Source organism: Schistocerca gregaria, chromosome 2 (genome assembly GCF_023897955.1).
Source record: "Schistocerca gregaria isolate iqSchGreg1 chromosome 2, iqSchGreg1.2, whole genome shotgun sequence".
Lineage (NCBI taxonomy): Eukaryota > Metazoa > Arthropoda > Insecta > Orthoptera > Acrididae > Schistocerca > Schistocerca gregaria.
The window spans coordinates 833,261,085-833,287,979 of NC_064921.1; the positions used below are offsets into that span (position 1 = coordinate 833,261,085).

At 45.2% G+C, this 26,895-nt stretch overlaps 1 protein-coding gene across 1 annotated transcript; it reads right to left on the bottom strand.

Annotated features, from left to right (window-relative positions):
* Positions 1-495: 495 nt before the first annotated feature.
* Positions 496-24,047, bottom strand: LOC126336001 (leucine-rich repeat-containing protein 51-like). The gene is made up of 3 exons (XM_049999479.1): positions 23,920-24,047; positions 8,304-8,600; positions 496-775 (listed from the first exon to the last, which is right to left on the bottom strand). Exons 1-3 carry the CDS (start codon positions 24,045-24,047, stop codon positions 496-498), a joined length of 705 nt encoding a protein of 234 aa, XP_049855436.1.
* Positions 24,048-26,895: the final 2,848 nt, after the last annotated feature.

Here is a 26,895-nt window from a genome sequence, read left to right on the forward strand (position 1 = left end):
CTGCAACCCTGTCTCACTCCCTTCCCAACTACTCCTTCCTATTCAATGCCCTCGACTCTTATAACTGCCACCTGGTTTCTGTACAAATTGTAAATAGCATTTCGCTCCCTGTATTTTACCCCTGCCACCGTCAGAATTTGAAAGAGAGTATTCCAGTCAACGTTGTCAAAAGCTTTCTCTACGTCTACAATTGCTAGAAACGTAGTTTGCCTTTCCTTAATCTTTCTTCTAGGATAAGCTTTATATTATTTAAACTCGCCGAGAAATACAACGACGTGATATATTAACATTCTTGCCAAGTCACGACATTTATTTGCCTCAGTTAACACCCATTCAAATATTTTAAGGTCACAACCGCCACCTCACAGTACATGCGACTCTTACATCTCGTTCTGGTGAATAACACTGGCCAGGAAAGGACGCTACAGGTAACAGTCATGGTGAGGGACGCGAAGACCGGGCTGGCTCTACGGGTAGCGGCAGCGGCCGCCGGCTCTAGAAGCCGAACTCGTCGGACGCCTGCTCGGCCTCGAGCATTGCGCGGATGCGGTCGGCGCGCTGCTGGCGCCGCAGCTGAATCTCGGCGCACAGCAGGTCTAGCCAGCTGGAGGTGTCCGCCTCCTGGAGCTCCACCTCGCGCGCGGGCGGCGTGGGCGGCTGCTCGGCCACCAGGAAGGGCGGCGCGAACACCGGCAGCGGCATCTCGCGCTCCCCGGGCAGCACGCAGCTGCCGTCCAGCGAGCGCAGCTGGGGCACCAACGACAGCACGCGACCCCTGCAGACCACCGGAGGCGTGAGCAGTCGAGAGCGCCGAAACAGAGGAAGCCGACCGCAGTGAGCGTGCGGCAGAGGCGGAGAAACTGGACGGTTGCAGTTCGGCGGGGTCTACCGCTCTGTTTACAATACCTTGGCTATGGCAGACAGGCAATCGATTATGACGACCCAGCCTTCCTTTACATGGCATGATCAGCCATCACAAGGGTGGGGGACAATAGTGGGCCCGCCCTGCAGCTGGTAAGCCCGCGCCCTCCACGACAACGATATAGATCAGAAACAAGGCAGGATAGCGTGGGAAGGATTGTTGTCAACTTACTCTCCACTTCCTACCACCATTACAACACCGAAAAACGACCCACCAGCGAGCAGGACAGATGTCAGAGGAATCAGCGTGCCAGAGACAACAGAAAGTCAACTTCAGTTCAAAAAGGGAGCGACAGTTCGTCTGAAGAGGAAGGTGCACCACTGCAGGACTATGCATCCGACTCTGGTCATTCAGATGGAGGCGGACAATGCCGAAACAATGAAGGTGCCACCGATAGTTTCCAACTACTGGACTGAAAGCGCGCAAGTAGGAAGCGGAAAATCTCACAGGCGGCAGCTGGCGCATCGAAAAGACAGATTCCTGTCCCGGCTGACAACAAATTCTCCCCTCTGCAACCTGAGAGCGAACAAATGGGTGTGACGTCGCCGCCAGATGTGGTGAGAACGACTTCTGTCAGCCGGCCGCGGTGACCGTGCGGTTCTAGGCGCTGCAGTCCGGAACCGCGGGACTGCTACGATCGCAGGTTCGAATCCTAACTCGGGCATGGATGTGTGTGATGTCCTTAGGTTTAAGTAGTTCTAAGTTCTAGGGGACTGATGACCTAAGATGTTAAGTCCCATGGTGCTCAGAGCCATTTCAACCTTTTTTTTTTTTTTTTTTTTTTTTTTTTTTTTTTTTTTTTTTTTTTTTTTTTTTTTTTTTTTTGCTTCCGTCATCGCACCACACAAATTCAACCGACAGAGAAGTCACCGGCGAAGATTCCACCAATAACAGTACAATATACACGAGGCTACCTAACTCTCAATGCTGAACTCAAGAAGAACGTGAAAGGTCCAATCAATGCGATCTATAGAGGAAACAGTCAAATACCACTTCGATACATCAGAAGAAGAGAGACTGCGCTTGCGCTTTTTCCAAGCAGCGAAAATCCTGTTTTTCAGCCACCAACTACTAACACACTGGGTATATGGCTCCGTGGAAGCACAAGGGCGAGATATTTTAATTATTGTAACTATCTATACACAGCTGAAACTCCACAGGACATAAAATCCAATGACGTAATAGCAAACGTGGAAGAATACGGAGTGTAATGTTTAAGATGAAAAGACTATAGCTACAACAACGTCTGCATGTACCCTAAATAGACACCTCTAGTAACTTCAGTGTAGAAGCAGTACCACTAAAGCACTAGATTCTACAGGGTGACAATTATTGAACTATACGAAATAAAATCGTCATAACTTCTGAACGGTTTGCGTTAGGACGTTCAAACTGCACGGTTGGCCGAGGGGCATGATGGGAATTAGTATATGCATGCGCACGCTCCTTGTTGTTGTTGCCTACTTTCATTTGGGTGGGTTCTTCAATAAGAAAACTGGCGCATTTGGGGGACTGAGAATCCGTATTTCGCGATCGAGAAGTCGCTTCACCCTCAACGGGTGACTGTGCGATGTGCAATGTAAAGTCACGGAATAATCGGTGCGATATTTCTTGATGGCACGGTGACTACCGAACGGTACGTGAAGGTTTTGCAAGACGATTTCACTGGTGTGGGCCTCTATTGGCCGTCATATTCCCCGAATCTGAACACATGCGACTCCTCTTTGGTGGGCTATATTAAGAACAAGGCGCACATCAGTAACCCAAAAACCACTGCTGAGCTGAAAACAGCCATTCAAGAGGACATCGACAGCATCGATGTCCCGACACTTCAGCGGGCCACGCAAAATTTCGCTATTCGCCTCCGCCACACCATCGCCAATGATGGCAGGCATGTCGAACATGTCATAATCTGAATCCGAATGCCTGTAGCGACGTTTACATGTTGAATAACGTGTGTGCACGCCGTATTTTGTAACTATTTTACGTTTATTTTCATTTAGTTCAATAATTGTCACCCTGTTTGTAAATGAAACACGCTAACCACACACACAGATACAAGGACTTAGATTAAATTAGAATAGAATAGCAATTATAATAGAATATCACAGAAGCAGAATAGCAAGGCAGCAACTACACATTCATTTGGAGATGCTTCCCTGCAGTCAGACAATGGATAGCATTACAAATAAGTATGCCACGCACAGGCGAATGGCTTCGAGTGTACCACTGAAATCCTCGCATTTCGATTGGCGGTGCTGGTGGGATCTTATCATTTCTATCTCTCTTCCTAATAAAATAATCATAACTTAAATCCTCCTAATTTCTCAAAGTTGTTGTTGTGGTCTTCAGTCTTGAGAGTGGTTTGATGCAGCTCTCCATGCTACTTTATCCTGTGCAAGCTTCTTCGTCTCCCAGTACATGCTGCCGCCTACATTCTTTTGAATCTGCTTAGTGTATTCATCTCTTGGTCTCTTGATGCCTCAGAAAATGTCCTACCAACCGATCCCTTCTTCTAGTCAAGTTGTGCCACAAACTCCTCTTCTCCCCAATTCTATTCAATACCTCGTCATTAGTTATGTAATCTGCCCATCTAATCTTGAGCATTCTTCTGTAGCACCACATTTGGAAAGCTTCTATTCTCTTCTTGTCCAAACTATTTATCGTCCATGTTTCACTTCCATACATTGCTACACTCCATACAAATACTTTCAGAAATGGCTTTCTGACACTTAAATCTATACTCGATGTTAACAAATTTCTCTTCTTCAGTAACGATTTCCTTGTCATTGCCAGTCTACATTTTATATACTCTCTACTTCACCCATCATCAATTACTTTGCTCCCCAAATAGCAAAACTCCTTTACTACTTTAAGTGCCTCATTTCCTAATTTAATTCCCTCAGCATCACTTGATTTAATTCGAATAAATTCCATTATTCTTGTTTTGCTTTGTTGAGGCTCATCTTATATCCTCCTATCAAGACACTGTCCATTCCGTTCAACTGCTCTTCGAAGTCCTTTGCTGTCTCTGACAGATTTACAATGTCATCGGCGAACCTTAAAGTTTTAATTTCTTCTCCATGGATTTTAATACCTACTCCGAATTTTTCTTTTGTTTCCTTTAGTGCTTGCTCAATATACAGATTGAATAACATCGGGGAGAGACTACTACCCTGTCTCACTCTCTTCCCAACCACTGCTTCCCTTTCATGTCCCTCGACTCTTATAACTGCCATCTGGTTTCTGTACAAATTGTAAATAGCCTTTCGCTCCCTGTATTTTACCCCTGTCACCTTTAGAATTTGAAAGAGAGTATTCCAGTCAAAATTGTCAAAAGCTTTCTCTAAGTCTACAAATGCTAGAAACGTAGTTTTGCCTTTCCTTAATCTTTCTTCTAAGAAAGACGTAGGGTCAGTATTGCCTCATGTGTTCCAATTTCTACGGAATGCAAACTGATCTTCCCCGAGGTCGGCTTCCACCATTTTTTCCATTCCTCTGTAAAGAATTCGCGTTAGTATTTAGCAGCTGTGACTTATTAAAGTGATAGTTCGGTGATTTTCACATCTGTCAACACCTGCTTTCTTTGGGATTGGAATTATTGTATTCTTCTTGAAGTCTGAGAGTATTTCGCCTGTCTCATAGATCTTGCTCACCAGATGGTAGAGTTTTGTCAGGACTGGCTCTCCCAAGGCCGTCAGTAGTTCTAATGGAATGTTCTCTACTCCCGGGGCCTTGTTTCGACTCAGATCTTTCAGTGCTCTGTCAAACACTTCACGCAATATCGTATCTCCCATTTCATCTTCATCTACATCCTCTTCGATTTCCATAATATTGTCCTCAAGTACATCGCCATTGTATAGACCCTCCATAAACTGCTTTCCCTTCTTTGCTTAGAACTGGGTTTCCATCGGAGCTCTTGATATTCATGCAAGTGGTTCTCTTTTCTGCAAAGGTCTCTTTAATTTTCCTGTAGGCAATATCTATCTTATTCCTAGTGAGATAAGCCTCTGCATTTCTCAATAAAATGCTATTTTTCAAGTATTTATTTAACTGTAAAATCATAAGTGCAGGATGTTTTCGTAAGAGTGTGCAAAAATTTAACACGACATACATGATGCTCCACTGAAAAATATGAGGTAGGATACCTGGTGTACGGGAAGCCAAATTACGGAAGTAATAGGAATGAAACACATTACAGTGTAATTTTTTATTTACATTAGTTACAGTTAACTGCAAATACTGTACCATCATTTATACAATGAACGTACCATCTGTACTGTATCTTCCAAAATGTGCTGATACTGCCGGCCATCAACCTCAACGCAAGGATGACATTGGCGAACAAGATGCTGACTCACCCCGACAAATATCCCTGATGTGTTTAGAATCCCATCACAGGCAGCTACAATTATGGCAACTAATTCGATCTCCGTATCCACTGGGGTCTCATACACAACTGACTTTAGATATCCCCATAGGAAATAATCAAGAAGATTCACGTGAGGTGAACTCGCAGGCCATGGAAGCAGACTTCCTCTTCCAATCCAGCGACCAGGATATACTGTACCGGTACTGCTACATCGTATTGCACTGTACGTCTCTGAATACCACTGTGAACTGTTTTCTTTTTTCTGTGGTAAGTTCCTATGGGACCAAACTGCTGAGGTCATCGGTCGCTAGGCTTACATACTACTTAATCTAACTTAAACTAACTTAGCTAAGGACAGTACACACACACCCATGCCCGAGAGAGGACTCGAACCTCCGACGGGGGGAGCGGCGCGAACCGTGGCAAGGCGCCTAAGACCGCACGGGGCACCACTGGGTTATGATTGGGTCTGTTGTTGATTCATAGCACGCTCTGTCATGGGGAAATGTAAACACGATACAACAGAGCCACCTTATGGACAAGTAAAGTAAACAAAACCTGTATTATGATTTCCTTGAAATCAGGCTCATCCCCCTTGTTTCCTCGCAGGAAATAAAGAATGTACGCATGTCAGTTGTCTGTAATGTTAAACAAAGCGGTTGACAAGTTTGTTTATTTATCTCCTGAAGCTGGCTTCTCCGATTCCAGGTCCCCTACTTCAAATTGTTTAGTGGAGCTTTTTCTATGCCCTGTTGCACTTACGAAAACACCCTTCGTATAGGCGGATGCAATAAAAATGTCATGATAATTAAATCGACACCCTAGCTGCAAACAGGCATTGATATACATTATTTAGGGACATGTTGAAAATGTGTGCCCCGACCAGGACTCGAACCCGCCATCTTCAGCTTACATGAGAGACACACTATCCATCTGAGCGACCGAGGGCACAGAGGAGAGAGACACACTATCCATCTGAGCGACCGAGGGCACAGAGGATAATGCGACTACAGGGAATTATCCCTTCCACGCTCCCCATGAGACCCACATTCCCAATATATCCACACCACTACATTCGTAAGGCGCCTAATAGATGTTTGCCCATCACACTCATTACTCGTGGCAGATTAATCTACCAAGAACTGTACGAGTTGGGGCATAGCGCGTGCGTCCGCACAAGAAGGTCAATGGCCGGGTAGCCATATTTTAGCTATACATAATCTGCCACGAGTAATGAGTGTGATGGGACTTCTATTAGGCGCACTACGAAAGTAGTGGTGTGGACATGTTGGGAATGTGGGTCTCACTGGGAACGTGGAAGGGATAACTAACTGCAGGCACACTATTCTCTGTGCCCTCTGTGGTTCAGTTGGTTCAAATGGCTCTGAGCACTATGGGACTCAACAGCTGTGGTCATCAGTCCCCTAGAACTTAGAACTACTTAAACCTAACTAACCTAAGGACATCACACACATCCATGCCCGAGGCAGGATTCGAACATGCGACCGTAGCAGTCGCACGGTTCCGGACTGCGCGCCTAGAACCGCGAGACCACCGCGGCCGGCAGTTCAGCTGGATAGAGCGTCTGTTGATTAAGCAGGAGATCCCGATTTCGAGTCCCGGTCGTGGCACACATTTTCAACATGTCCCCAGTGATGTATATCAAAGTCTGTTTGCAGCTAGGGTGTCCATTTAATTATCATTTCATTCTATAGAAGCTGCACAGTCATCAATGGTATCTATTCTTTCGGGAACATATACTACCTTCATACAATAAAAATGTATACGACACTTCGTAATGATGTGGAACGCGTCAGGTTAATAAAAGATGTCTGTACAAGATATTACATTACACAAAATATTGCATGACACTAATGTTTAAGTGTTTTTTCCTTATTTTATATCTAAAAATTCAGCCAATGAGTAGAAGGAGTTGTCATCTAGAAATTCTTTTAATTTATTTTTAAATGTTAGTTGGCAATCTGTCAGGGTTTTGATGCTGTTTGATAGGTGACCAAAGACTTTTGTGGCAGCATAATTTACCTCTTTCTGTGCCAAAGTCAGATTTAACCCTGCATAGAGAAGTTCATCCTTTCTCCTGGTGTTATAGCTATGCACACTGCTATTACTTTTGAACTGGGTTGGATTATTAACAACAAATTTCATAAGTGAATGTACATACTGTGAGGATCCCTTAGATCCTTAAATAGATGTCTGCAGGATGACCGTGGGTGGGCTCCAGCAACTATTCTGATTACACGTTTTTGAACAATGAATTCTTTTCTACTCAACGATGAATTACCCCAGAATATAATGCCATACGAAAGCAGTCAATGAAAGTAGGCATAGTAAGCTAATTTACTGAGATTCTTATCACCAAAATTTGCAATAACCCTAATAGCATACGTAGCTGAACTCAGACATTTCAGCAGACCATCAATGTGTTGCTTCCGGTTTAACCTCTCATCAATGGACACACATAAGAATTTTGAAAATTCTACCTTAGCTCCAGACTTCTGGTCAAAGTCTATATTTATTACTTGTTTGTGCCATTTACTGTACGGAACTGTATACACTGTGTTTTATCAAAATTTAAAGAGTGTTCGTTTGCTGAGAACCACTTAATAATTTTGTGAAAAACATCATTTACAATTACATCACTTAGTTCTTGGTTTTTGGATGTTATTACTATACTTGTATCACCAGCAAAAAGAACTAACTTTGCATCTACATCAATGTAGAATGGTAAGTCATTAATGTATATTAAGAACAGTAAAGGACCTAAGGCCGAACCCTGTGGGACCCCGTACTTGATAGGCCCCCAGTTTGAGGAATCAGCTGTTGTTTTAACGTTACATGAATCACTTATTTCAACTTTCTGCATTCTTCCAGTTAAGTATGAATTATACCATTTGTGCAAAGCCCCACTCAAACCATAGTGATTTAGCTTATCTAAAAGAATTCCATGATTTAATTAGACGTGTCATTGTGTCTAGCTCTTTTGGATACCTGTAGAAGGGAACTTGGGCGAGCGGGTTGCCGTGCAGAGTGAGGTGGGCGATGAGCGGCAGGTGTCGCAGCACAGCGATCCCGCTGAGAGTGTGGACGCGGTTGCAGTGCAAGTAGAGGATGGTCAGGTTGTGGAAGTCGGCCAGCTCGGTGCCCAGCTCCACCAGGAAGTTATGCGACAGGTTGAGCCAGGCGAGCGCTTCCGGCTGCCACAGCAGACGCCGCGTCAGCGCTTGCAGGCCGCGCACCGACTTCAGCAGGTTGTTGCTCAGCCACAGCGAACGCGTTATGTACAGTCTGCACAGCGTAGCGTGCAGACCTCAGGAGAATGTTGCCCAACCACAGCGACAGTGTCATAAACAACATGCATAATGCAGCACACAGACCTCATCAATTCGTTGCTCAGCCACAGCCACCTTGTTTTATACACTGAAGCGCTAAAGAAACTGGAATAGGCATGGGTAGTCAAATACAGAGATATGTAAACAGCGCTGCGTCGGCAATCCCTACATAAGACAACAAGTGTCTGGCGCAATTGTTAGATCGGTTACAGCTGCTGCAGTGGCAGGTTATAAAGATTTAAGTCAGTCTGGACGTAGTGTTGGCGCACGAACGATGGGGCACAGCACCTCCGAGATAGTGATGAAGTTGGGATTTTCCCTTATGACCATTTCACGAGTGTACCGTGAATATCAGGAATCCAGTAAAAGTCAAATCTCCGACATCGCTGCGGCCGGAAAAAGATGCTGCAAGAACGGGACCAACAACGACTGAAGAGAAGCGTTCAACGTGACAGAAGTGCAATCCTTCGCAAACTGCTGCAGATTTCAATGCTGAGCCATCAACAAGTGCCAGCGTACGAACCATTCGACGAGACATCACCGATATGGGCTTTCGGAGCCGAAGGCCCACTCGTGTACTCTTGAAGACTGCACGACACAAAGCTTTACGCCTCGCCTGGGCCCGTCAGTACCAACTTCGGACTGTTGATGACTGGAAACATGTTGCCTGGTCGGTCGAGCCTCATTTCAAATTGTATTGAGCGGTTGGACGTGTACGGGTATGGAGACAACCTCATAAATTCACAGATCCTGCATTTCACCAGGGGACTCTTCAAGCTGGCAGAGGCTCTGTATGGTGTGGGGCCTATGCAGTTAAAGTGATATGGGATCCCTGAGACGACTCTGACAGGTGACACGTATGTAAACATCCTGTCGGATCACCTTCATCGCTTCATGTCCATTGTGCATTCCGACGGACTTGCGCAATTCCAGCAGGACAATGCGACACCCTACACGTCAGAGTTGCTAGAGTGGCTCCAGGAACATTCTTCTGAGTTTAAACACATCTGCTAGCAACCAGACGCCCGAGACATGAACGTTATTGAGCATATCTGGGCTGTCTTCCAACGTGCTGTTCACAAGTGACTCCACCCGCTCCTACTCTTACGGATTTATGGGCAGCCCTGCGTGAATCATGGTATTAGTTCCCTCCAGCACTACTTCATTCATTAGTCGAGTCCATACCACGTCGTGTTGCGGCACTTCTGCGTGGCCGGCCGAAGTGGCCGAGCGGTTCTAGGCGCTACAATCTGGAACCGCGCGACCGCTACGGTCGCAGTTTCGAATCGTGCCTCGGGCATGGATGTGTGTGATGTCCTTAGGTTAGTTAGGTTTAAGTAGTTCTAAGTTCTAGAGGACTGATGACCACAGCAGTTAAGTCCCATAGTGCTCAGAGCCATTTGAACCATTTTGAACTTCTGCGTGCTCGCGGAGGTCCTACACGATATTAGACAGGTGTACCAGTTTCTTTGGCTCTTCAGTGTACAATACGCGTAACGCAGCATACAGACCTCAGCAGTTTGTTGCTCAGCCACAGCGATCATGCCTCATACATCCCACTCAATGTTGAAAAATGTTCACACAAGGCTGTTGCAAACCACAGCAACCACATCATATACAACATGCATAATACGCTACCGATTTCGATTGTGAATTAATCTGAGTGAAGTTAAGTACCAAAGATCGGTCAGATGGTAATCGGACGCTTTTATAGACCGTGTGGGTCAGGAACTCTAGTTGCGGAGCGCTTCAGACAGAACTTGCAGAATATCGTCAGCAATTGTGATAGAGCGTGACTTCAACTTACGAGGGATTCGTGTGAAATTGTTCTGGATGTCTTGTCCGAAAATTACTTTGAGGCAATAGTAAGAGAACCAGCTCGTGAGGGTAATGGCTTAGACCTCGTGGCAACAAAAAGACGTGAACTTACCGGATTAGTTAATGTGGGTGATCATAAGGTTTTGACAGCATCTGTGACAACGGGTCTTGCAAAGAATTTTAAGAAATGTAGAAGGTATTTTTTCTTAGCAAGAGTGACAGGATACCAAATTACAGAGAATCTGAACACTCAGCGTCAAATATCCGGTGGCGAGGACGAAGATGTGGAGAGCAAATGGTAAAAATTCAAAGGCATCGTGCATTATACGTCCCGGCTAAGATCTTAAGGGATGGGAAAGATACACCACGGTTTAATAGCCGTATTAGAAAACTACTACGTAAACAAAGAGAACGCCATCTCAGATTCAAGAGAACTAAAAAAACCTACTTGACAAAAAAAGGCTGAACGAAACGAAATTGAGCGTAAGGAGAGCAATGAGAGAAGCGTTCAATGACTTTGAAAGTAAAACTTTTTCAGTTGATCTGAGTAAAAACCCTATGAGGTTTTCGTCGTACGTAAAATCAGTAAGTTGGACAAAATCATCTAGTCATTCGCTCAGTGACCATACTAGCACCGAAATGGAAGATAACAGAGGGAAGGCGAAAATACTGAATTCGGTCTTCCAAAATTGTTTCACTGCCGAAGATCGCGTAACAGGGACCCTCCTTTCAATCGCCGCACGAACGTGAAAATGCAGAAAAACAACTACAATCACCTAGTAGTGGGAAGGCGTCAGGACCAGATGAGGATTATACAAAGATTATGCGAAAGAACTTGCTCCCCTTCTAGCAGTAATTTATCGTAGATCGATTAAGCAACGAATTGTACTAACGACTGGAAGAAAGCGCAGGTCATTCCCGTTTCTAAGAAGGGCTGTAGGACAGATGTAGACAATTCTAGACCTATACAGTTGACGTCAGACTGTTTTAGAATTATGGAACATGTTTTATGTTCAAGAATTATGACGTTTTCGTCACGAAATCGTTTGGCCACCACGAGAGCGCTTCGAAGGTGCTGAACAAACTACATTTGCAGACGCTACAAGAGAGGCGTTGTGCATCACAGAAAGATTTACTATTGAAATTTCGAGAGAGCACTTTCCGGGAAGAGTCGAACAACATATTACTTCCTCCCACATTCGTCCCGCGTAATGACCACGATGAGAAAAATTGAGAAATTAGAGCCAATACAGAGGCTTACCGGCAATCATTCATCCCACGTGCCATTCTTGAGTGTAACAGGGAATGGAGATGGTTAGTGGTACCAGAAATACCCTCCGTCATACACTATTAGATGGTTTGCGGAGTATGATGTAGACGTAGGTACGAATCTCAGCAGTTTGTTGCTCAAGGATTGTAACGTCGCCACATACTACCTGCACGACGTTGCATATCGATCTCAGCAGGTTGTTATTCAACCACAGCGACCAAATCACATTCAACCCGCTCAGTGTTGCATACTGACCTGAACAAGTAGTTGTTCACCTACAGAAAGCACCTTATGCACTACATGCATAACGAGACATGCTGACCTCAGAAGTTTACTGCTGAGCCGCAGCAACCATGTCACATACAACCTGCAGAACGTCGAAAATTGATCTAGTCAGGTTGTTACACAACCACAGCGACCACGTCATATACTACATGTATAACGCAGCATACTGACCTCAGCAGCTTATTGCTCCGCCACAATTACGACGTCACGTACATCCCGTAAGGCGTTCCATATTCACCTCAGCATGTTGTTGCTCAACTGCACCAACCAAGTCACATACAATCTGCATAACTAAGCATACTGACTTCAGCAGATTACTGCTCAGCCACACTTACCATATGCATAAACAACGTTGCACAATGTAGCATACTGACTTCAGCAGGGAGTTGCTCACTCACAGTGACCACTTCACATAGAAGCCACACAACATTGCATATGGATTACGGCAGACTTTTGCTCAACCACAGTGACTGTCATACAAAACCAGCACAATGTATTATTCTGACCTGAACAGGTCGTTGCTCGGCCACAATGACCACGTCACATACAATATGCAAACAAATAGCGTACTGACCTCAACAGGGCGTTGTTATTCATCCTCAGCCACCACGTCACATAGAACCTGCACAACATAACATACTGACCTGAACAGTTTGTCACTCAGCCACAGCACAAACTGTATTTCCTGACAAACAGATAGAGAAGCAGCCGTGAAATGGCCGTTGCTCTTACTGACGATAAAAACCACGATTTACTTTTAGAAATTTGCGAAACGATATGGTGTTTGTTTCATCCTGTTCGTCACGCAGACAGTATTTTGCATGAAAATGTTCCACAAAAAATCATTTTTGTCATTCTTCTGCCTCCGTCGTTATACACACATAAAAAAAATAATTGTATCACCTCGGTTCCGACAGTTCCGAAACCTGTACAGAAAATTGGAACATAGATCAACACAAACATCATTTTCGCCCTTTTTATTGCTCATGAAAACCACGCATTGCAGTTGTACCTCCATGCAGCGAAACCTTCAGAGGTGGTGGTCCAGACTGCTGTACACACCGGTAACTCTAAACCCAGTAGCATGTCTTCTTGTACTGATGCATGCCTGTATTCGCCGTGGCATACTATCCACAAGTTCATCAAGGCATTGTTGGTCCAGATTATTTCACACCTCAATGGTAGTTCGGCATAGATCCCTCAGAGTGGTTGATAGGTCTCGTCGTCCATAAACAGCCCTTTTTAATCCATTCCAGCTAAGCTAGATACGGTTCGTGTCTGGAGAACATGCTGGCCACTCTAGTTGAGCGATGTCGTTATCCTGAAGGAAGTCGTTCACAAGATGTGCACGATAGGGGTCCAAATTGTCGTCCATGAAGGCGAATTCCTCGCCACTATTCTGCTGATACGGATGCACTATCAGTTGCAGAATGGCATTCACGTACCGTACAGCCAATTCGGCACATTCCATGACAACCAGCTACCACCTTCGTACGTCGGCCACACATAATGCTCCCCCCCTCCCCCCTACAAAAAAGCTGTGAACCTCCACCTTGCTGTACTCGGTGGACAATGTCTCTAAGGCGTTCAGCCTGACCGGGTTGCCTCCAAACATGTCTCTGACGATTGACTGGTTGAAGGCATATACGACACTCATCGGTGAAGAGAACGTGATACCAATCCTGAGCGGTCCATTCATGTTGTTGGGCCCATATGTACCGCGCTGCACGGGGTTGCGGTCGCAAAGATGGACCTCGCCATGGACGTTGGGAGTGAAGTTGCGCATCATGCAGCATATTGCGCACAGTGTGAGTCGTATCCCGACATAATGTGACTGCACGAAAAGCATTATTCAACATGGTGGCATTGCTGTCAGGGTTTCTCCGAGCCATAATCCATAGATAGCGGTCATCCACTGCAGTAGTAACCCTTGGGCGGCCTGAGCGAGGCATGTCATCGACAGTTCTTGACTCTCTGTATCTCCCGCATGTCCGAACAACATCGCTTTCGTTCACCCCGAGACGCCTGGACACTTCCCTAGTTGAGAGCCCTTCCTGGCACAAATTAACAATGCGGACGCGATCGAACTGCGGTATTGACCGTCTAGGCGTGGTTGAACTACAGACAACACGAGCCGTGTACCTCCTTCCTGGTGGAATGACTGAAACTGATCGGCTATCGGACCCTCTCCGTCTAATAGACGCTGCTCACGCATGGCTATTTACATCTTTGGGCGGGTTTAGTGACATCTCTCAACAGTTCAAGGGACTGTGTCTGTGATACAATATCCACAGTCAACGTCTATCTTCAAGAGTTCTGGGAACCGGGGTGATACAAAACATGTTTTTGATGTGTGTAGAATAAGGAACAGATTCTCAAGTATCCCGATCCTTCCTTGTAGAAAGTTTTGCAAATTATTGAGTATCAAGATTATTGTGACAGTACCGTAAATGGTTTTCAATCAGTGAACATTTGTGCTGTTGCGTCTAGCAATAGCATTGCACTGTCGCTTAAACTGGCTGCTTCTAAAACGAGCGCACAGTGGCCCTCTCTGGTTCAGCACATTTATTTATTCACTTATTCTTCATAATTACATGCCTGCCGCGGTGGTCTAGCGGTTCTAGGCGCTCAGTCCGGAGCCGCGCGACTGCTACGGTCGCAGGTTCGAATCCTGCCTCGGGCATGGATGTGTGTGATGTCCTTAGGTTAGTTAGGTTCAAGTAGTTCTAAGTTCTAGGGGACTGATGGCCACAGATGTTAAGTCCCATAGTGCTTAGAGCCATTTGAACCATAATTACAGCCTATTGTCTGAATATCTAAAATAGCCCACACAAAATATATTTCTTTGGATAGCAATAAATTTATGTATTGATTATTTATTTCTGATAGTTAATTTTTTTAATACTACAGCTACTTCTACTTTATGCATTAACTATTTATTTTCGATACTCCATTTTTTTAGTATTGTAACTACTTCTACTAATATTAAATTGGAATAAAACCCTTAACCAGTTACCCAACTACTAAGCATTACAGAATCTGTTCTCGCCTTTTTCATTAATGTTGGTGCATTTAATTTGTAGGTGGTTGTTTCCGCTACTGGATTCGCCCTCGTACTATCCCGGGCAAGCGCCATTGTTTTCTGGGTTCCAGGGCGTCGGGCAGCACGTCAGCAGCGTTTCCATTGTAGCGAGCAACTCCACCCATCACCGCTACGTCTTGAAGTCTATCTCTCCTTGAGATGTTACACCATCGCAATGTAGATTCGATGGTCGCCTACCTCAGTTATCTTCTCTCCAGCTACATAGTATGTTGTCTAGCCTGGATGGCAGCAAGCTGACTTATAGTCTTCCTTGGCCTTCCTGAATACTGCGGCTGCAGTATCGTTCAAGATGCATTAGGTCGACTCGCTCTTTAGTGCTGCTTTGGGCTCCAGCGCCATTAATACCTGACCTCTATTACCCCAGCGTATGTACTGGGGTACCCACACTGCCGCAGGCGAAGCTATCATTCACGTATTTTTTGATTTTGTGTAGATACGTAGCATACGGCCCATGGCCAGTCAATAATGTATCAATCCACTCTACGGGTTAAGAAATTTAATTCCTCCCTGATGTTGGGGAGAAACTCGTATGTTCTCCTGCCTGTGCATGGAGTGTCCCATTCATACTGCCACAGTTGTAATATGCGGTCTTTTATTATCTTTTTCGAATTGCCGTCAGTTCCAAGCACCATTAGTACTTCCATTTGATTGCCTTTCTTTAACCAGTAAGAGACTCTCCTTTTCCTAATTTCCAAGTCCAGTGGGGACATTCCTGGAATTACTAACAATGCATCATTCGGGGCAGTGCAGAAGGCACCCGTTAGTCTTAGTAGCACTTCTTGTTGAACTTTTCTCACTAATGAGGCTGGCTTCACTAGCTGCAGTCTATGAGCCCAAACGCAAAAATAAAAAAAACCCAAAAAAAACCGCTTCATATGGCTCTGAGCACTATGGGACTTAACTTCTGAGGTCATCAGTCCCCTTCAACTTAGGACTACTTAAACCTAACTAACCTAAGGACATCACACACATCCATGCCCGAGGCAGGATTCGAACCTGCGTCCGTAGCGGTCGCGCGGTTCCAGACTGTAGCGCCTAGAACCGCTCGGCCACCCCGGCCTGCTCAAAAACGCACGCACCATATCCTACGACTCATGCTAATACAGATGGGTGGTATACTCTGACTGTTTTCAAGGGCAGCCGAAATTTCCTATTATCAATGGCTATAATTTTATTAATTACGTTGGTACCTTTCCTGCCTGCTTCCTCTACATGGTGTGCGAAGTTATTTCGCTTCTCCCAGTCGTTATATCATTTAATTTTGTTTTAGGGTTTCTTATTAGGCTCCTTCCAACAGGAGGTGCTAATGGCAATTTAACACTTCGACTCCAGACCTCAAGTTCATGAAGCGCCACAATACATTTGTCTTCTAAAGCGTGATTAGTTATGATGGGTATATGTTCGACAATCATGTCCTTCTCTCCTGTAATCCCATGCTATAAGACAGAGTGTCATCACAAAGTGCTTGCACAGCGTATCTAAGGAAATTGATTCATTTCTTCTGGCAGAAACCTTCTTCAATAACTTCTCCGATATTTCCATTTCCGTCCGCAGATTGTTCCCTTTAAGATGGACTCTATCTACTAAATGTGGTACAGGAAAAGTAATGTACTCCCCTTCTGGATGCTTATTCACCGGCCGGAGTGGCCGTGCGGTTCTAGGCGCTGCAGCCCGGAACCGAGCGACCGCTACGGTCGCAGGTTCGAATCCTGCCTCGGGCATGGATGTGTGTGCTGTCCTTAGGTTAATTAGGTTTAATTAGTTCTAAGTTCTAGGCAACTGATAACCTCAGAAGTTAAGTCGCATAGTGCTCAGAGCCATTTGAACCACGTTTGGATGCTTATTCCTTACTAGAGTCTCAACGCTCCAGAAAGCGTTCTCGGCTCTTCCACTCTAGCACAACGTTTTCTGAGCTTTCATAAATCTGTCGCGAATCTGTTTCGATCTGTATTTTATTGTTTAATTCCTTGTAGTAGGTGTTTGTTTCCTGTTGCGAACTGGCTCTGAATCTCGTTTGTTGTGTATTCACGTCCAGTATTCGCGAATCTTCGTTTTTTCTTCTGCAGGCAGTTCAGGATTTGTGCTGTCGCGTTCTACGCACAACTGCCTGGTTTGTGCCACCAAATCCTGATCGTCTGTATGATATATCACTTCTATATCCGCCTCTGATATTTCTTCTCTGCTACACCACACAGTTCAGAATTTTCGCCAAGAACTTCCTTCCTGCTTTTTCGTAGGTGCATGGTTCTCTGTGTGGAATGCTTTGTGTCGATTGTTCTTTTCTATGGTACTTATAGCTCAATTTTTGCCACAAATTCCTCGCTCTTTTGGTGTCCCTTCTTTCCCTCGATGGTGATTTATGTTTCTTACGTAGACAGCTTTCGATGGTGTCATTAGAATCCTCATTGCTTTCTAGCGTTATGATACGCACTCTCATAATCCGTTCTTAAAATCTGCCTTGTTAGGCGGGCTTGATACGTGTGACATTCGTCTCTGTTCCCTGTGTACTTTTTACCCCTATATTTATATGGAACACACACTACCGCTTGTTTGATTTTGTTACAGTCTTTTCTGATATGGCCTTCTTCCCCATTATGTCCATAAATTACTACCTATTTATCACAATGTTCTACCAAATGACCAATGTCTTGGCACTGGACTCACCGCATCACTACTACCGAACGAAACCCAAGCTGTAACTTTTGTGGCTTCATGAGAGCTGTTCTAACCTCACGGCTCATTTCAATAACTTGAAGGATCACTTTTCTTCCCATTGGTCCTGTCCGGAATCGTACTGTAAAGCCGCTTTACAGTCCAAGCAGTATGCTTACAGGAAAAGAAGGCTTCCTGTCCTAATATACGCTCAAAGAAATCTAACTTTGCTGTACATGTTGTGTATTCTGAACCAAACAGAGCTCCTAGTGTGCAACAGAAGTGTGGCAGTTCGCGTTTCAAGAAATCAGTAGTCTCTTCTTCGGTGCAACACCGCTCTAACAAACTCTTTGTGGAACTTGTGGCAGCTGCCCAAACTATTCACTTGCAATTAGCTACGGGTTCCTCAGTTTCTTTGCTCAAGCGCAATACTTATGATCTTCTTGGCAAGCCGTAGCTGCAGAAATTACACACTGCGATTACAGCATATAACGGACAAGACATTCCAGTGCTAGGCTCTTACAGACTTTCCGTCGTTTACTAGAGTATGCAAAAACTACGACATTACAGGTTGTGCGTTCACATAATAGTGCATGTATAATTGGCCTTGATTTGTTTGATTCGTTTGCGCTACGTGTGGTAGACAATGTGTTGCCTGTTACTCCCTTAGTTACTCCCTTGGATTCGAAGTACAGTGTTGTTCAGTTGTGTGCTGAATTAAAAGACTTGTTTGCTGATGGTTCAGACAAAACTTCTAATTTGTTGCGCATGTGGCCATAAAAGATAATGCACAGCCTCATTTCTTCAAGGCTTGTACCGTACTACACCTACTCCGTGAACGGATTGTTTAGGAACTTTCTTAGTGGCAAAACAGTGGCGTTATTGCAGCCATCACAACCAGTCAGAGTGCATCTCCGTTAGTCAAGGAGCCTTCAGGAAAACTGGGTATTTGTGCAGACTTCAAAGCAACAGTTAATACACCAGCAGTGACTGATTCACTTCCTTTCCTCGATCTCATGGACTTATTGACCGTTTGGGAGCTGGCCGTTACTTCCCTAAGATTAATTTTCGCGACGCCTACCTTCAGATCCCTTTAGACGAACAGTCACAGCAAGTGTTTGTCGTTAATATGCACATGGGTCTCTTTAAATTTCTTCGTTTGCCTTCCGGTAGGGCATCCGCACCAGCAATTTTCCTGCTCTATTTAGAACCATTAACTGCCTCTGTGTCTTCATGTTTAAATTATTTATATGATATAGTGGTATCAGGTCACGTAGCAGACGAGCACTTTAGTAATTTGCCCTCCCTATTCCAAGTGTTATCAGAGCCAAACCTTAAATGCAACAGAGAGAAGTGTTTTCTTCCATACTGAGATTGAGTACTTGGGGCAAGAAATTAATTCTCAGGGTGTTCATCCAACGCAGTCACACTTGCAGGCCATTCGTGACCTCAACTTCCAAGGAATGTTACTGAATTGCGGTCAGTGCTAGGGAATCATATGTTTTACATCCGCTTCATTCCGTAAACAGTTCAGATTGAGGCACTATTGCACAGGCTTCTCTACAAGAATGTATCTTTTCGTAGTACCAGGAATGTAACACTGTTTTCGACGACTCAGACACACTTTGAGCAGTGATTACTGCCTAGTTCATTTTGATCCTACCAAACCTGTAGTTATGGCCGTACATACCTCTTCGTATGATATTGGTTCTGTACTCTCGCGCAGAATTTGGTTCTGCTGACAGACCAATAGTATTCTCCCCCAGACTGCTTAATGAAGCTTAGAGCAACTATTTGGAAACACAGAAGGATGCTCTTTCCATCATGTATAGAATCACTGAATTTCATAATTATTTCTATGTAAGAAAATTCTGCTTGGTCACCAACCACAAGCCTCAGCAGTGCCTTTTCAACTCAGCCAGTTCATTCCGAATCGCACTGCAGAAATTGCAGTATGGGCTCTCTTCTTATTGCACTACCAACACTAGATAATGTACAGTCATCAAAGTGTACCAGTGCAGACACGCTTTTGTGTCTTCCCTTGGGACTGGATGTAGAATTTGATGCGTCAGAAGCATCTCGTTACCAAACTGAAGCAGAAGACATCAACGTACTGGATCAGTATCCATTAGATCACCGGAAGATTGTCCAGGCAACGGCAGCAGACCTGGACTTGTAGATTCTGTTGCATGACGCCTGCACTGGTTGCCCTCGCACTGTGAAGATAATTGTCAGCCCGATGCTTCGCCAATACTCTGCACGTCAGCATGACTTGTCTGTGCTACAAGGTGTCCTACTGTCCCGCACTGACTCTCAACAATCTCGTGTGGCGATTCCAAAGGTTCTCCCGAGAAATGTTTTTAGTTTGCTTCATCAGGGTCATTAGGGTGTGGTCTGCACCAAACAATTAACTCGCTGACATTGCACATAGTTTGGTATGGTCTCACAAATAGAGTAGTAGATGATGGTACAGTGCCACGCTTGTACGGAGCACCAGGCACCTTCCCTTCCCCCCTCCCCCCCCCCCCCCCCCTCCCCATCAAAAGATCTTTAAGACCGGCCGATGCGTAAAGCGACTTGGCAGTGCATGCATTTGGATTTTGCAAGACCCTATTGGAACACTCGTTGGCTGATTGTCATGACACATATAGCAAGTTTCTTACTGTGGTTCCCACGCCCTCTACGATGACATGTTGCACCCTTCAAGCCTTGCAATCCATATTTTACCTTACCTTGAGGGTTTAGCAAAGTTGCTTGTGATGAGGGTTTACCAGAGTTGCTTGTGACTGACAACAGACCGCAGTCTGTGTCTGAAGAATTCGACGCATCTGTATAGCCAGGGGGATCCGTCATATCACCAGCGTATTTTTTCATTCACAGACCAACGGCGAAGAGGAATACTTCTTTCACACCTTTAAACAGCAGATGGATACAACACGTGCGGGATCAAGCTTTGCTGCTCTTCTTGTTGTCCTTCCACACCCAACCTCACAATGGTGTAGCTGCTTCATGGATGGCGCCATTGCACCTAGGTCCAGCTGCTGCGCCCACCATGGCGGCCAGAACCTACTCCGCCCACTCAGGCAATGTATGAAACTAATGACGCAGTTTTTAGGTCATACAGCGGTCGGTGGCGCTGGGAACACGACATCGTCGTAAAGTTGCTTGGAAATTGGTGCTGAAGATTACATTGGTGTTGAACATTACATTGAGCAGTCGGCATAGATGCATGTCCATGTTGCACCTCTGCTTACAGCTGGTCGTGGATGCCACAAGTTGTCAATAGTACAGCAGTTCTTGAGCAACAAGTAGGGTAAAATATATTTATTTAAAGTGCACTTGCGTCAAATAATCTTTTGCTTGCCACCGGCTGGCGAGGTGTGCGGTACCGTCAATCAACTTGAAGGAGCATGTGAACGTTACTACGTAAACACAAACTGAAGTATTATTATTTTGTTACAAAACTGTTAATATGAGGACAATCATGAGGTATATTGTCACAGAACTATATTACAAACACTTTTTATTTTTCATACTATGTTTTTTATACGGGGTGTTACAAAAAGGTACGGCCAAACTTTCAGGAAACATTCCTCACACACAAAGAAAGAAAATAAGTTATGTGGACATGTGTCCGGAAACGCTTACTTTCCATGTTAGAGGTCATTTTATTACTTCTCTTCAAATCACATTAATCATGGAATGGAAACACACAGCAACAGAACGTACCAGCGTGACTTCAAACACTTTGTTACAGGAAATGTTCAAAATGTCCTCCGTTAGCGAGGATGCATACATCCACCCTCCGTCGCATGGAATCCCTGATGCGCTGATGTAGCCCTGGAGAATGGCGTATTGTATCACAGCCGTCCACAATACGAGCACGAAGAGTCTTTAATTTGGTACCGGGATTGCGTAGACAAGAGCTTTCAAATGCCCCCATAAATGAAAGTCAAGAGAGTTGAGGTCAGGAGAGCGTGGAGGCCTTGGAATTGGTCCGCCTCTACCAATCCATCGGTCACCGAATGTGTTGCTGAGAAGCGTACGAACACTTCGACTGAAATGTGCAGGAGCACCATCGTGCATGAACCACATGTCGTGTCATACTTGTAAAGGCACATGTTCTAGCAGGACAGGTAGAGTATCCCGTATGAAATCATGATAACGTGCTCCATTAAGCGTAGATGGAAGAACATGGGGCCATATCAAGACATCACCAACAATGCTTGCCCAAAAGTTCACAGAAAATATGTGTTGATGACGTGATTGCACAATTGCGTGCGGATTCACGTCAGCCCACACATGTTGATTGTGAAAATTTACAATTTGATCACGCTGGAATGAAGCCTCATCCGTAAAGAGAACATTTCCACTGAAATGAAGATTGACACATTGTTGGATGAACCATTCGCAGAAGTGTACTTGTGGAGGCCAATCAGCTGCTGATAGTGCCTGCACACGCTGTTCTTGGTACGGAAACAACTGGTTCTCCCGTAGCACTCTCCATACAGTGACATGGTCAACGTTACCTTGTGCAGCAGCAACTTCTCTGACGCTAACATTAGGTTATCGTCAACTGCACGAAGAATTGCCTCGTCCATTGCATGTGTCCTCGTCGTTCTAGGTCTTCCCCAGTCGCGAGTCATAGACTGGAATGTTCCTTGCTCCTTAAGACGCCGATCAATTGCTTCGAACGTCTACCTGTCGGGACACCTTCGTTCTGGAAATCTGTCTCGATACAAACGTACCGCGCCACGGCTATTGCCCCGTGCTAATCCATACATTAAATGGGCATCTGCCAACTCCGCATTTGTAAACATTGCAATGACTGCAAAACCACTTTCGTGATGAACACTAACCTGTTGATGCTACGTGCTGATGTGCTTGATGCTTGTACTGTAGAGCAATGAGTCGCATGTCAACCCAAGCACCGAAGTCAACATTACCTTCCTTCAATTGGGCCAACTGGCGGTGAATCGAGGAAGTTCAGTACATTCTGACGAAACTAAAATGAGCTCTAACATGAAAATTAAGCGTTTCCGTCCACATGTCCACGTAACATCTTTTCTTTATTTGTGTGTGAGGAATGTTTCCTGAAAGTTTGGCCGTACTTTTTTGTAACACCCTGTATATGTATACGTGCGATGTTTAAAATATCGATATACAACCAAGGTTGGCAGTACTGCACAGTTTGTAAGCTCTGTGAACAGGAGCCGGTTGTAGGCGGGTGTAGAGACAATGGGCAGTTGGTGTTGAGACGTCTTGTAATACGCTTGCTTTGAGAAGGTCAAGGCTAGAGGGAACGAAATGGTGTATTGGAAAAGCTGTTACATTGAAAATTATTGAATATCGTGACGATCAGCAATTATAAAATAAAAGTTGGAAGTTTAAATATGAGTCAGTTCTTACGCAGCAGAATACACACCCTGGACCTCAAATTGATTTAACAAACAGCGGATGGCGAGACTCATCAGTGGACCACGAGCGTGCAACAACGACCAATAAAGGTACGGAAGTTATATTACTCTAAATTCAAATTGTGATGATACCTTTCTTTCTCCATGTCTTCAACCCTGTATGTTCAAATGGTTCAAATGGCTCTGTGCACTATGGGACTTAACATCTATGGTCATCAGTCCCCTAGAACTTAGAACTACTTAAACCTAACTAACCTAAGGACATCACACAACACCCAGCCATCACGAGGCAGAGAAAATCCCTGACCCCGCCGGGAATCGAACCCGGGAACCCGGGCGTGGGAAGCGAGAACACTACCGCACGACCATGTATTTTTGTTGCTCCCATATTTTTGTCCACTCCCTGTAGGTGTATATTTTGTCCTACTATATCGGTTTTTGTTTCTTTGCATTAGCAAACGATCATTCAAATGTATCTCGTGGTGTGTAGTTGTGCATGCAGATCGCTCACACAACTTTTTTTGGAATTAGGGATTTATGTTCTAAGCACATTTTCGTATGCTTCTGGGCGTTAGTTGTCACACACTCCCCTTGCCAGATGAAAAGTGTTGCTCATAATGGAGTAGTGTGGAGAGTTGAATCAAACAACTTTCGGGGTGAAGACTACAGCAACTACGTTTAACGAAGGGATGAACTAGAGAGGAGCCAGAGTGACGAGCACCTCCCTTACCCGGACTTTTTGGAGCGCTGCGGCGCACGGCGCACGCGGTCGGTCCTGGGTTCCAGCCCCATGTCCTCGAGGTGGTCCAGTTCTCGCAGGCGGGCATACGAGTAGTCGAGGGGCGGTGCCTGCCGCATCAGCCGCAGCTGCAGCTCGCTCCTCTCCGTCGACTGCTGGCCACCCGCTGAGTCCTCCTGCTCTGGCGCGGCGCTCGCCTTCCGCACTATCCCACTGCCAAACACCACCTGACGTCTTAGCAGGCTCTTTGTGCGTTACATTCGCACAGGTGCAGGTTCAGGCAGAGAGTCACGGAGGGCTCCAGTGAAAAATTTACATAATTTTGTCCACTGTCGTCAGTGTTGTCACCATATCGGCAGCCTATTACACTGCCTATCAGAAAGAGCGAATCACCCAGATCACATGTTAATGCAGGTCGAATGTTAATGCAGATTTGTACACATCATCGGTGGGTATGAAAGTGAGGAGACCTGATGTGAGTGCATAGTGTTGTTCGCGTTTATTATTGTTACCACGTCTGGTACCGTATATGTCCTGTCAGGGACACGGAGATGTAGCATACCCACGATCTGACAAAATTTGAAAGGGGCCTCATTGTGGCTCTCCATTTGGGCAGGTGGTCCATTATTCATGTGCATACACATCTGTACTCCGCAAGTCACTTTGTGTGTGGCAGAGGGTATTTTGTGTACCAGTGTAAATTCCTTCCTTTCCTGTTTCATTCACGAATGGTTCACAGAGATAATGATTGCTCATAAACCTTTGTGTGGGTTGAGTATCTCTAATTTTACACTACTGACCATTAAAATTGCTACACTAAGAAGAAATGCAGGTGATAAACGGGTATTAATTGGACAAATATATTATACTAGAACAGACATGTTATTACATTTTTCACGCAATTTGCGTGCATACATCCTGAGAAATCAGTACCCAGAACAACCACCTGTCACCGTAATAATGGCCCTGATACGCCTGGGCATTGAGTCAAACAGAGCTTGGATGGCGTGTACAGGTACAGCTGCCCATCCAACTTCAACACGATAGCACAGTTCAACAACAGTAGTGACTGGCGTATTGTGACGAGCCAGTTGCTCGGCCACCATTGACCAGACGTTTTCAGTTGGTGAGAGATCTGGAGAATGTGGTGGCCACGGCAGCAGTCGAACATTTTCTATATCCAGAAAGGCCCGTACAGGACCTGTAGCATGCGGTCGTGCATTATCCTGCTGAAATGTAGGGTTTCACAGGGATCGAATGAAGGGTACAGCCACGGCTCGTAACACATCTTAAATGTAACGTCTTCTTTTCAAAGTGCCGTCAATGCGAACAAGAGGTGACCGAGACGTGTAACCAATAGCACCCCATACCATAACGCCGGGTGATACGCCAATATGGCGATGACGAATACACGCTTCCAGTGTGCGTTCACCGCGATGTCGCCAAACACGGATGTGACCATCATGATGCTGTAAACAGAACCTGGATTCATCCGAAACAATGACGTTTTGCCATTCGTGCACCCAGGTTCGTCGTTGAGTACACCATCGCAGGCGCTCCTGTCTGTGATGCAGCGTCAAGGGTAACCGCAGCCATGGTCTCCGAGCTGATAGTCCAAGCTGCTGCAAACGTCGTCGAACTGTTCGTGCAGATGGTTGTTGTCTTGCAAACGTCCCCATCTGTTGGCTCAGGGATCAAGACGTGGCTCCACGATCCGTTACAGCGGATAAGATGCCTGTCATCCCGACTGCTAGTGATACGAGGCCGTTGGGATCCAGCACGGCGTTCCGTATTACCCTCCTGAACCCACCGATTTCATATTCTGCTAACAGTCATTGGATCTCGACCAACGCGAGCAGCAATGTCGCGATATGGTAAACCGCAATCACTATATGCTAGAATTCGACCTTTATCAAAGTCGGAAACGTGATGGTACGCATTTCTCCTCCTTACAGGAGGCATAACAACAACGTTTCACCAGGCAACACCGGTCTACTACTGTTTGTGTATGAGAAATTGGTTGGAAACTTTCCTCATGTCAGCGCGTTGTATGTGTCGCCACCGGCGCCAACCCTGTGTGAATGCTCTGAAAAGCTAATCATTTGCACATCACAGCATCTTCTTTCTGTCGGTTTAATTTCGCGTCTGTAGCACGTCATCTTCGTGGTGTAGCAATTTTAATGGCCAGTGGTGTATGTTCAAAGCCTTTTTCCGAGGTATATGCATGAGGAAGCATTATATTGGCTGACCCCTCTAGGAACATAAGGCTTTGAACTTTAACAGCAGACCATAATGTGGTGCAGAATGCCTCTCTTGGAGGTTCTGCCACTGCAGTTGGCTGAACATCTTTATGATTCTCTTGTGTGCTTACTAAATGAAACTGTAACTAAAAGTGCTGCTCTTCTTTGGATCATCTGTATTTCCTCTGTCTTGATATGGGTCTCAACTGACAAACAGTGTTCAAATTGTGCAAAATTCAGGTCTGTGGGGCCACTCAGATGTGACACTGGCCTGATGTTGGAACATTAAGGTTCTGGTATCACCACCACAAGCGGAATTTACATACTGTCCCACAAGCACATCATAGACCCTTCACATCTCCCCTGCCATCTGAAAACAAGTAATGGACTCCCTGCTATATTCTATCGGATCTGCATCATTAGTCTTGGACTAGCAGTAGACAGACAATGGAATTACCATGCCATTATCACCACATCACAAACGTATGCATTTTGATTGGAGCTGTGACTATGAAGCATGACTACTGGTGATCGGTATCGCATTGCATTCGGCGATGTTCACAGTTCTGTACTAACCTGGATGACCATTGCTGGTGAGAATAGCAGAGACCTTGGGAGACGTTTCATTTTTCCAATGTTTTGGAGAGGCACAGTGGCGTTACTCCTGGTGTCATGGTGCGGGTAAACATCAGTTATGACTTCAGCTCGGGTCGCAGGTTCGAATCCT